This window comes from Hylobates moloch, unplaced genomic scaffold (genome assembly GCF_009828535.3).
Source record: "Hylobates moloch isolate HMO894 unplaced genomic scaffold, HMol_V3 SCAFFOLD_19, whole genome shotgun sequence".
Lineage (NCBI taxonomy): Eukaryota > Metazoa > Chordata > Mammalia > Primates > Hylobatidae > Hylobates > Hylobates moloch.
Genome location: NW_026652294.1, coordinates 75,374,113 through 75,386,776, shown reverse-complemented (window position 1 = coordinate 75,386,776; position 12,664 = coordinate 75,374,113). Strand labels below are relative to the sequence as shown.

Genomic DNA, 12,664 nt, shown 5'->3' with positions numbered 1-12,664 from the left:
AGCCAATACAAATATTTTTCATCTGAATCACCTACAGTAATGCTTTCTAAAGTATCTCTCTGGTGGAATGCAACACGAATTTACATATGGCACATGGGTAAACATTTTTAACTTTACTATTTAAATATTGATTTCAATATATATTAGGAAGAAATTACACACGATTTTCTATTTTAAAAGTGAGTCAACTTGGAAAACATATTAAGTTGATAATAACACAGGTGGCATGAGAATATGGCAAAACTTGCATGTCTAAGGTTTGGGAAATGCTGGCTTACATAATGTAACTTTTCTGGGGATGAGCTAGCATAAATATTATTGTTGAAAGATGTGAAAATTCCAGGCTAAATTATATTTTATTCTCTGTATTACTGCCTGGCTTTTATCTCATAAAGTAAGCATAATATGAAAGTGAGTTCTTTCTATATAAATTTAAGATATTTTACGATGGAAGACAGCTTATTAAAACCAGCAGTTTAATGAGTAAAACTCACCTTTCTAATTGCCAGTAAAATTAAAAACTCTAATTCACCTGATTAAAGGGCATGTGTATCAGTAACATTCTGCATAATACTACATATACTACATTCTGCAAACTATCAATACTAAAACTATCCAACACATTCTTGCCCCAGTCCCATCTGTGTTGCTCTTTTCCCTCTATAAAAGGAAATGTTCATTAGAGACTATTAAAAGCTAAACTACTACTAAAAACTCAAACACTTACTGTCGCTGGGGAGGCCCGAGTGGTGTGTGTCACTGAGTGACCAGAATTCTCCATTGAGTTGCCAATCAGATAGGTTCCTCCAGAGCTGCTGATGAGTTGTCCTCCTGTGACGCCCATCTGAATCCCACCAGTGCCCACCATACTGTGGGATGAGACCACGGTAGTCACCTGGGCGGAACTCCCTTGAGTATCAAAGTAATTCCCTCCAGTATTTTGGCTGTACATCTGTGTCTCTGTGTAAGGATACGTTGTTGTTCGGCTTTAGAAGAAGAAGAAGAAAAAAGAAATTTACTAGCTTATTTATGTCATCTTATTAATTTTTTTCTAACATGAATGTAATTGAAATACATTGGTTGGCTTAGCCTTTGGAACACGGCAAGTTTTGCATTTTGTACAAAACTTCATTCCCAGAAACAGTTCAATTTACTTTTCAAATTAAAGGTCCACTCATTTAAATAAGTACCTCAACTAGTTTCTGTACTACAGAGATTTTGCCCTCTCCTGGTGCCTACCTCTAGCATATAAATAAGCTCAGGTCTCTTCCCTCCAAGAAAATTTGCCGAACAACTTCAATTGCTTATAAACTGTACTACAAATCCCAGTTTTAGAAAAGCTGGAACCTGGAATAAGTAGAAGTAGTGTAAGTAGTTGATTTAGCTCCTACTTAGCTAATACTCAGACTACTTAACATTCCTGGGTGACTTCCAATAAACCTCCATGACTAAAGGAGCTAGCATGGATCTCTTTCTTACCTCCATAAGGATCTTAAGCAAATAGTTTACTCACCCTGGACCCTAAGTCCCTCCCTCTTATCTCTTTCCCTTCACACTTAAGCTCCTCCTTTATAAGATGACTATTCCAACTCTTCATGTCCTCACTTTCCACTTTCCAACAACTACAGTCAAGCTTCTGCCCTTAGCCTTTCATTAGAACTGCTTATAATAAGGTCACTTGTGACCACAGCTAAAGACCAAGCTAAAAGACTCCTGTCAATCCTTATCTCTTGTGACCTATCTATAGTATGACACTGTTGGCCACTCCATGTTACCCTTTCCCTCCCTTTTCTGTTCTGATTAAGCTTATTTGATTCATCTATTTTTATTTTCAATTGACTATAACTTCAATTTTAAGAGGATCTTTTTAACTTTTTATTTGAAAATACTAAGTTCTCAAGAAGTTATAATAAATATACATAGAACAGGTTTTAAACACTCAAATACAAAATTGAAATTCCCAGTTTTTTGCTATTATCTTCAATGCCACCTCCTAAAGCTAGCCATTCCTGAGAGTTTGGTGTACATGTTTTCAGATCTGTCCTGTACGTATCTTAAGGCCTGGATGTCTTAACCTCTTTTGTCCCTTAGTTTCTATGGCCCTTCTTTTTCACTTTTTGCTTTTTACCATAACCTCTCAAGAGCCTTTTGGAATCTCCAATTTTTCTAGCACATCAAATATTAATATTTTTCTGAGTTTTCCATTTTGAGCACTTATTTTTATTTAGATCAAAGACCTTTACCACATATAGTACTGTACTACCAGATACATGCTCTTAGTAAACAATCTTACATAAGTTGGTATCACTGCTCTCTTTACTTCCTAGTTATACTTTAAGAATATTAAATTTGGGTTTCTAACAGCCAAGTGGTCATCACTACTCAGAACTCCTATGAAATATGGGAGGCTGTGTAAAATTTAACAATATGATGAGATTCCTTTCCTCTCTTGTTCTTTCTTCCACACTTCCGCTTCTCAGTAGAGGGCAGCACCACCATCCTCAGCTTTGGAAATTATTGCTTACTCTTCCTTCTGACTGACATGAGTTGCTGAGTCCTGTCAATTTTATCTTCTAAATAATTTTCCAATTCTCTTTTCCATTATCATACACACTACCTTAATTCATAATGTCCTCTATTATACAGGCTGAGAATACCTTATCAACAATGCTTGGGACCACAAGTGTTTTGGATTTTGGATTTTTTCAGATTTTGGAATATTTTCATATATAAAATGAGAGATCTTGGGGATAGGATCCGTATCTAAATATGAAATTCACTTATGTTTCATATACACCTTATACACATAGCCTGAAGGTAATTTTACAAAATATTTTAAATAATTTTGTGCATGACACCAAGTTTGTATATATTGAACCATCAGAAAGCAAAGATGTCACTATCTTATGTTGGTGCTCAAAAACTTTCAAATTTTGGAGCATTTCAGATTTTGGATTTTGCATTAGGGATGATCAACCTGTAATTGCCTTCTAATGGATTTTCCCTTCTCTAATCAGTTGCTCTTGCAATCTATCTCCAACTTTGCTGCCAGGAGAATTTTCTATAACGCAAATATAAAAATAAAACTGCTTAAAAACCTTTCCATGATTCTTGCCTTCAGAAAAAAGTTCAAAACTCTTGTCCACTTTACAAAAATCATCGGGGGTCGTGCCTACATAATCTCGAGACTTGGTATTAGCCATGTTATCAAATGCTCTCTTCACTCACATCATATTGACCGTTTTTCTGGTCCTGCCAAAGTGCCATTTTATCTTGCCTTTCTGCTTCACTACATAAGGATTCCTCTGCCTGAAAGTCCTTTTCATTTTTTTCCACCTCCCTGCCTTTGTCCTAATCATCCTTAAACTCTCAACAGAAGCTCCTTATCTCAAAATTATTTTCTGCATCCTTTGCCCTCTATGGCTACTCCTCACAGGGCTGTTATGTTTTAAGCTCTGTACTTTCCCAGCATCCTTTGAATTCCTGAAACATAGCTCTCGATGTGTTGTTAATTTCCTCAAGTCTTCCTGCTACCATCAGTACTCTCAACACTTAACACAGTTGCTGGTACATAGCTGGCACACTAAGCAGTCAACAAATAAAAATATTTAAAAGTATGGTAGACATAATAGCCAGTTTCATAAATTTCTGTATCACAAATCTTTTATTTTGTTAAAACATGAGAAATTATGCTAAACTACTCCAAGATTTTTGATTAATTTAAAACAAGTACTTTTAATCCATTATAAATTATACTTGTAATTTACAATATATATATTAGTAAAGTAATAAGAGTGTTCTGAAAGTATTCCACACTGGGTAAAGAGCCCTTTCCAGAAAGAGCCACAGCAAATCCCGGTAAAAATTTTAGTCTGGGGTGATGATAGAAACAAATTCATAGAAAATGTTTTTATTGTTTTTTTTTTCAGATAGAAAAATGTCACTTAAAATACACGTACCATTCTTCTCATCACTGCTGTATTTCCCAACTGGAAATCTCATTTGTTTCTTTATTTACATGTTTCTTTAATAAAATAAAACAGCCATGTTGGTTTCAAATTTAGATAAAACGAGAAATGAGGTCATTTTAATTTTTGTCTACCGAATATGACAGTAGCCCCACTTAACTGTGCTTAAAATAGCACAATCTGATGTTGATATTTAAGTATAGTCAAATAAACTGTACAAATAGATATACAACAATAAATACTTTGACAGATGCGGGACATGGTGCCCCCTTTCCTTTTCATCATCCAAGCAGGATGATTCAAGATGTCCCCTACTAGTAAGTAGATTTCTCAAATAAAACATAATAATAGCTAAATATAGCTAATATTTACTGACCATTTACTATGCAGCAGACACTATTCTATGTGCTTTTTAGGCATTAGCTCATTAAATTTTCATAAACTCCATGAGGTAGGGGCTGTTATATTAATAATTCCTATTTCACATACAAGGTGAATAACTGAAGTTTGGATTGGTTAAATTACTTAGTCTAAACCACAGAGCTGATGAATCATGGATCTGGAATCTAAACTTAATCTATATTCTCAACCATTATGTCAAAAAAAAGGAACATAACTTTTTATATCTGTCAATGATATATGTCAACAACTACTAAGGAATAGCTTAACAAGTGGAATAGGGACCATATGAACTTCCTGTAGCTCTTTGAGATTTCCTTACTGCTTACTGTACTGTTTTCTAGCACTACACTATTCTCCATTATTACCCGGAATGAGGCCTGCAGACGATGTACTTGCAATTGTAAAGAAGCAGCCATGCAAAAGGCAGGGCCATTTCAGAAGATACTTACCACTTCAGATTGGAATTTTAGATGTTCTGTGATCGTGGAAGTTGCTACCTCATCATAAGAAAAACATCCCAAGGGATCACTGCAGCTTTTGGGCTTGCCCTCTTTGTATCATTATACTCAGTAAAGAACAGTAATGCAAATAAATGCATCACAGATATATAAAATCTCTATATAGCCCTCAAAGTCAGTTCATAAGCTAAAACATGACCAAAGAAGAGCAGAAGGGATAAAGTCACTAAAGAGTGTGCCTAATCCATAAACTATCCCCATTACTCCATCGTGCGACCGTGGAGAAGGCTTGGCTACTCTATAAACACACACTGGGGTAAAGAGTAGCAATTTTTAGGGAGAAAAAGCACACAATTATATTAAGGAATGAAGTGTGATAAATTGTCTGAATTTGGCTTTGACAAAAATACACTTGCAGTTGGAAATGGGGGAGACTTACAAACATTGGGTTGAGTAATACAGGCAGATTATAATATCCTTAGCTGGGTCAGGCGCGGTGGCTCACGCCCATCATCCCAGCACTTTGGGAGGCTGAGATGGGTGGATCACCTGAGGTCAGGAGTTCGAGACCAGCCTGGCCAACATGGTGAAACCCTGTCTTTACTAAAAAAATAGAAAAAATTAGCCAGGTATGGTGGCATGCACCAGTAATCCCAGCTACTGAAGCTGAGGCAGGAGAATCGCTTGAATCTGGGAGGTGGAGGTTGCAGTGAGCCGAGGTCACACCACTGCACTCCAGCCTGGGCAACACAGCGAGAAGCCATCTCAAAATAATAGTAATAATAATAATAATAATTAATAATAATAATAATATTCTTAGCCATTGTCCCTTAAAGGTAAGAAGGCAAGCATGAACCCACTTGTTGGAGTCCCTGGAGCCAGAGCCAGAGTCATGCACAAGTAACAGGTAACTCCTAAAGGTTTCTACCATGTCTAAATACTTTAAGCTCCTGAATAAATATTTAAAAATTTATTTTAAAAAAGAAGCACCAACAGCAAAAATAAACAGTACTTTTTAGGTACTAGAAATAGACTCTCTAATTCTGATATCTCAGATCAGCTCATCTTTTATATTGTATACTGAATATATTCTTCATATGAGTTACTGCTTGCACACTATTTTCTCCAGAAATTTCCTAAACATATGTTCAAGAAAACGACTCAATTTTTGGCATATCAGATTGAAAGCAGCTAACTATTTCTGGACTGTACATTCCTGAAATAGATAAATCCCCAAGCAATTCTGTGCACATTTAAAAGATACTGCTGTGTTCATTTTGTTTGTTCTGTATTGATTACCATAGACTGTCATGAAAATAATGTCATATTATTTCTATAGCAGAAGAGAAATCTTTCCATTGTTCTGCATATGTATCCAGTAATGAATGTGAACACATCGATATGTGTATACTTGCCAACAGAAGCTTCTTCACAGCTGACTCTATTATAAGGTTCTATGTAAATGTCAGGACTCTGATTCATTGAATTCAGTAATTTAGTGCCGTTTGTTTCCCACCATGCCTTAGCATACATACACCTTGGCTAAGGATGACCCTGAATATTCCCTACTTATTTATTCACTAGGATGATTATGGCAATTTATCTTAGCTATAACCAATTTTTTTCTGTTTTCTTTATCTTCAGGTGTCTTATCCACAATTCCAGATACTCAGTATCTCTAAATTCTGTATTTTGTATTTTACCAAGATTTTGAATATCCTCCAACCAATAAGCTTGTCACTATAAAATCAAGCAATGGCATGAAAGTGATACATTAAGGAAATAAAATAGCTTGTAAATCTCATACCATAAACTGTATTATACAGATAGAATATAGATATGGTGACCATTATCTTACATGGGTACAACATTTTATGGCTTTTAGGCTACTCTGCATACATTCTTTTAACAAATATTTAATAAGCATCTATTCTGGCACCTAGAATAAAAGGAACAACACAGACATGACCTCTATTGTTATTAGGCTACGTAACACAAGGAGAAAGTGGGCAAAAATAAGAAAGAAAATAAGATAATTAGAAGTTTTCCTCATTCCTATGAAAGCAAAAAAAATACAATATAAAAGTATAATAAATAAGAGAGAGCATACTAGATAGGAGAGTTAAGGAATGTTATCCCTGAAAGCCAGATTTTTTTTTTAGATTGAAACTAAAAGATGAAAAGGAGTCAGCCCTATGGAAAACAGGAAGAATAATATTTTAGGAAGACAGTACAAAAACTCATAACATAGCACACAACACAGGAAAGATCCTGATATTTAGAAGGAAATTAGAAGTCCGAAGTATTTTAGATATAACAAATGAGAAAGCTGTTAGAAAGAAATGAGGTTAAAGTAGGTAAAAACTAAACATGCATGCAGTGTAAACAATTTTCTTAACTGCAGGCCATGATTCAGTAGCGGGTCACGAAATTAATTTTAATAGGTCACAGCAGCATTTAAAAAAGAGACTAGACTAGACTAGAAAACATCACTGCTTATTACACTTAATAAGAATCATTTTTAGAAATTTTGTTTTTATCATATACAGAATATATACATAAATGATGTGTGTGTGAATGCCTGGGTATGTATGTGTGTACTTACCAGAGTATGAAATGTATGCCTAACATTGTCATGGTGGATGATAGTTTTAAAAGCTTAAAAGCCACCGTTACAGACTATTGTAAGAAGTTTGGATTTTGATTTGGGCTGGGATAGTGGTAAAGGCCTTATGGGTAGGAGGAGGTAGGGCAATGTTCTAGCCAGAGAGACAACCTACAAAGTCCTGAGGCAAGAGAGGTAAAAATACACCATGATACCTAATGCTAAACGACGAGGTAATGGGTGCAGGAAATCAACATGGCACATGAATACATATGTAACAAACCTGCACATTGTGCACATGTACCCTAAAACCTAAAGTATAATAATAAAAAAATAAAAATAAAAAAATAAAAAATAAAAAAAAATACACCATGAGAAAATGGAGTTGTAATCAGGGCCCATGACTGTGACGGGCCATGTAAGACGATTCTGGAACCTGTGAATTAGATACAATAATAGGAGGTGTCCTTATTGGAAGCTTGCTCAGTGTAGTGAGGGTATTATATGTCTGATTGAACTAGACTGAGGAAATAACTAAAGGCAGCCAGAATGAGCAACTTTTTAATATCTTAGAAAAGTTTGAGAGCACAAGAGGTGCATTTGGAAACCAGGGACAAATGTTTTTAAGAGACAGGGGGATATATTATCGTCCTTAATCTACATGAAGTTAATCATACAGGTTAGAAGTTGTTACCCCACTTTTATAGGTGGGGAAAGTAAGATGTGAGGAGGTAAGAACACTTGCTCTGAGGATGACACTGAGAGTGAAATGATGAAGGAAGACTGGAACTCTGGTCTGGGTATCCCCCAGTCCAGTGCTCTTTCTGTTATGCTACCTCTGTTTGAAACGTGTACACACTGCCAAGTAAACTGGATTTAAAGAGGAATGGCAAATTAAAATTTTATTAGAAAACTCGCTATATGATTGAGGAAATTAGGCATATGTTTTGGAGCAGGATAAAAACTGGCCCTACACTTCTTTGTTTTTGTTTTTATTTCTAAGGACTTGGAGGAGAAAGTAATATTTGGTTTTTGGAGAAATCTAGTAAAGATTTTATTTCTTGCTGTAGAATCTTCTTGTTTTTTCAGAAAATTTCCCATGAATCCACACACTCCTTACCAAAATTAATTGACCAGGAAAACTATTTCAGTCAATATTCAAACAAACAGTAAGAAGAAGGTTGGATGCTCTTTTCTTCTCATTATTTAATTACTTTTTAAATTACTTTCAAGCCCAGTGGTGCGTAGACTCTTTTCCAATTAAACTTATATATTAACCTCAAAGTGTCAAATGGATAAGAGTGGAACATGCTCCAGTTGAAGGGGGACACAGATGATGGAGCAGAGTCTGTTTCTCTCTTTCCTTCCCAATACAGACACCTCTGCACCTCTCCTTCACCGTAGAACTCCAGGGCTCCACAGAACACAAACAACCAGTGATTAATTGATTGATTCCAGGGAACACAGACAACCAATAATTAATTGAGTGATTCTCTCAGTTGATCAACAGATAATTATTGAGTATGTCTCAAGCACCATGTTTTGTAACAGATAAAACAGCATATAAAGCATAGCAAAGTTACTACCCACAAAGATTTTAAAATTCTTTAATTCAAAGCAACTACTAATATCCTAAATACTTATTCAACAATTTTAAGCTTTGTGATTTATGGCCAGAAAGACTTATAGCCTATATCCCTGCCTAGGAATCTAGTCCACTTTTGTCATGTTGAATATTCATGGAAGTACAGATACTTACAGGAATTTTGGTTTGTTATACAGCATCTGAACTCTCTATGTTTGTACAATTTCTTAACTTGTGAATGTTGGTGGAGGACAAATCCCATTTCTAAATATAATAGCTCAGAAAGCCAGGTACTGGCTTTTCCAACCTCCCTTACAAACAAGCTAGAGGAAATCAACTTAGGACTCAAATAACCAGGTGGACTTGCTCTAAATAAGGAGCTAGGGGCACAAAGCAATGGAAATGGTGACACATTGTGAGAGACATGTCATGTTTACAGTGGCAGCAGGGCCAGGATACAAGATCATTATCCAGGGGTAGCAATGGCAGACAGTGTTTGGGATGGCTGCAGTGCTGTGGTGTCTGTACTGCACTGTCTCTGTGCTACAGTTGTGTGCATGGACTGGCTGCTGCCTGACATCACTTGTGCCTGCCTGTTTCCAGCTTGATTCTCCAGACTTCCTGGAAATTCTGTGAGTCACAAATATCTTTCAATAAATTCTTTGTCTTAAATAGGCCAGAGTTGGTTTCTGTTGCTTGAAACCAAGAATCTCTGCCTTAAACAGTTTCAAATTATGGAGTTTTTACATGGGCCACCAAAGCCCTGCAAAGAAGTAGCTACATTATTTGGAATCTTCAACAAAGTGCATATATATATATGTAAAATCTGTGCCTGGCCCGCATGCACTACTTATTTACTTATGTGAGTTTCAAAACAGATATTCTCAAGTGCTCCACATCAGACTGAAGGCAGAGGATACACCAGAAAGATGACATGTCTATTTTGTGGAAGACACCAAAAGGAAAACAGCACTTCAGAAAGGAATTCAAGTGACCTGACATTAAACCTCTCCTTATTACATAAGAATAAAAAACAATAGGTTAAATATAAAGTAATAAATACTACTGAATATCACTAATAAAACATTTGCTTTCACTTATATTCAAAAGACATACTTATTTATTCTAACTTCAACTGCTATAACAAAAAGTAAAAAATAAAAAGCATTTATTCAGCCATTGCTACACCTACTGGGGAAGAAATGCAAGAATAAATGTTAAAAGTCAGTAATACTTCTCGTAATAACTTACTGAGTTTTCTCCTTCACGTGTAGTATTTTCATTACTATGTATGTTGACAATGTACAGGGTATTGGAATCATTTATACCATCCTATGATTATTTTGTAAGGATCTGCACATCTTTACTTAGCATTTAAATTCTTCATTTCTGTGTGGAAGAACAGTGGTTATCGTACTTTTAATGTGCATCAGAATCACGTGGAGTGCCGGTTGCAACACAGAGAGCTAGGTCCCACCCCTAAAGTTCCTAATTCTGTAGAACTGGAGTGGGCACCAAAAGCTGGCATTTCTAACAAGTTCTCAGTTGATGTGAATGCTGCTGGTCTGGGGAATACACTTTGAGAACCATTGTACTAGTTGATACTACAATTATGAAACCTGATTTTCACAGGAATGAAAGGGAAAAGATGTTTTAAAATTTATTCTAGGCCAGGCGCGGTGGCTCACGCCTGTAATCCCAGCACTTTGGGAGGCCAAGACAGGCAGATCACAAGGTCAGGAGTGCGAGACCACCTTGGCCAATATGAAGAAACCTGTCTCTTCTAAAAAATACAAAAATTAGTCAGACGTGGTGGCATGCGGCTGTAGTCCCAGCTACTCAGGAGGCTGAGGCAGGAGAATTGCTTGAACCTGGGAGGCAGAGGTTGCAGTGAGCCGAGATCGCACCACTGCACTCCAGCCTGGGCGACAGAGCAAGACTCCATCTCAAAAATAAAATAAAATAATTCTTTTAGCCTACTTGAGTTTAAAAAAAAAAAACCCAAAGTCTACTGTTATAAAAAGGAATTTTATATTCTGTGGCAGTTGCTCATGATAACATTATCAAAATTTCCAGTGCTATAATGGTTTTTGAAGCATACCAAAAAGATATACATAGTCAGTACATATATGAGTCACTTGCCCTGACAATAGAGGTCAGGGAAATAAATATAGACTGAAATCAATTTTAGCAGAAATGGCATTATAAAAGATTTGATTTGAAGTCACTAATAAAAATTTATAAACAAGAAAAACCGAGTAACCACACACATGTATGTAAGTCTCAAAAGTTTTCCACCAGAGAAAAAACACAAAACAAAAGAGAAAGCTATGTGAATGCCACATCAGCAGCAACTCAATTCACTTTCATTCATTTTTTCCCTGTGTACTTAAAGCAAGTAAGTAGTCAGCTCCTGTCTCATCGATCATTCAATGCTAATCTTTAATTCATTCAACAAATATAGATTGAGCACCTACCATGGGCCACTGTTCTAGGTATTACACAGAGAACAGGATGCAAACAAACCAGGTCTCCACCCACATGACGCTTACATTCTAGTGGGGGAGAGACAAGTGATCAGTTAAGAATGAAACAAAAGAGGATATAAATGGAAGAACATTCCATGCTCATGGGTAGGAGGAATCAATATCGTGAAAATGGCCATACTGCCCAAGGTCATTTATAGATTCAATGCCATCCCCATCAAGCTACCAATGACTTTCTTCACAGAATTCGAAAAAACTACTTTAAAGTTCATATGGAACCAAAAAAGAGCCCACATTGCCAAGTCAATCCTAAGCCAAAAGAACAAAGCTGGAGGCATCACGCTACCTGACTTCAAACTATACTACAAGGCTACAGTAACCAAAACAGCATGGTACTGGTACCAAAACAGAGATACAGAACAATGGAACAGAACAGAGCCCTCAGAAATAATGCCGCGTATCTACAACCATCTCATCTTTGACAAACCTGACAAAAACAAGAAATGGGGAAAGGATTCCCTGTTTAATAAATGGTGCTGGGAAAACTGGCTAGCCATATGTGGAAAACTGAAACTGGATCTCTTCCTTACACCTTAGGCAAAAATTAATTCAAGATGGATTAAAGACTTAAATGTTAGACCTGAAACCATAAAATCCCTAGAAGAAAACCTAGGCAATACCATTCAGGACATAAGCATGGGCAAGGACTTCATGTCTAAAACACCAAAAGCAATGGCAACAAAAGCCAAAATTGACAAATGGGATCTAATTAAACTAAAGAGCTTCTGCACAGCAAAAGAAACTACCATCAGTGTGAACAGGCAACCTACAGAATGGGAGAAAATTTTTGCTATCGACTCATCTGACAAAGGGCTAATATCCAGAATCTACAATGAACTCAAACAAATTTACAAGAAAAAAACAAACAACCCCATCAAAAAGTGGGCAGAGGATATGAACACACACTTCTCAAAAGAAGACATTTATGCAGCCACAAAACACATGAAGAAATGCTCATCATCACTGGCCATCAGAGAAATGCAAATCAAAACCACAATGAGATACCATCTCACACTAGTTAGAATGCCGATCATTAAAAAGTCAGGAAACAACAGGTGCTGGAGAGGATGTGGAGAAATAGGAACACTTTTACACTGTTG

The 12,664-nt window shown here is 36.3% G+C and overlaps 1 protein-coding gene across 18 annotated transcripts in view; it reads right to left on the bottom strand.

Moving 5' to 3' along the window:
- RFX3 (regulatory factor X3) overlaps positions 1-12,664 on the bottom strand; it is a 315,107-nt gene that overhangs the window by 108,901 nt on the left and 193,542 nt on the right. For all 18 annotated transcript variants that reach the window (XR_009211123.1, XM_058431608.1, XM_058431617.1 and 15 more), the window contains one exon: positions 728-986. Coding sequence is in view for 17 of the 18 variants with exons in the window: in XM_058431608.1 (XP_058287591.1) it covers positions 728-986 (259 nt within the window). In the remaining variant the exon portion in view is untranslated. The remainder of the gene's footprint in view (positions 1-727; positions 987-12,664) is intronic.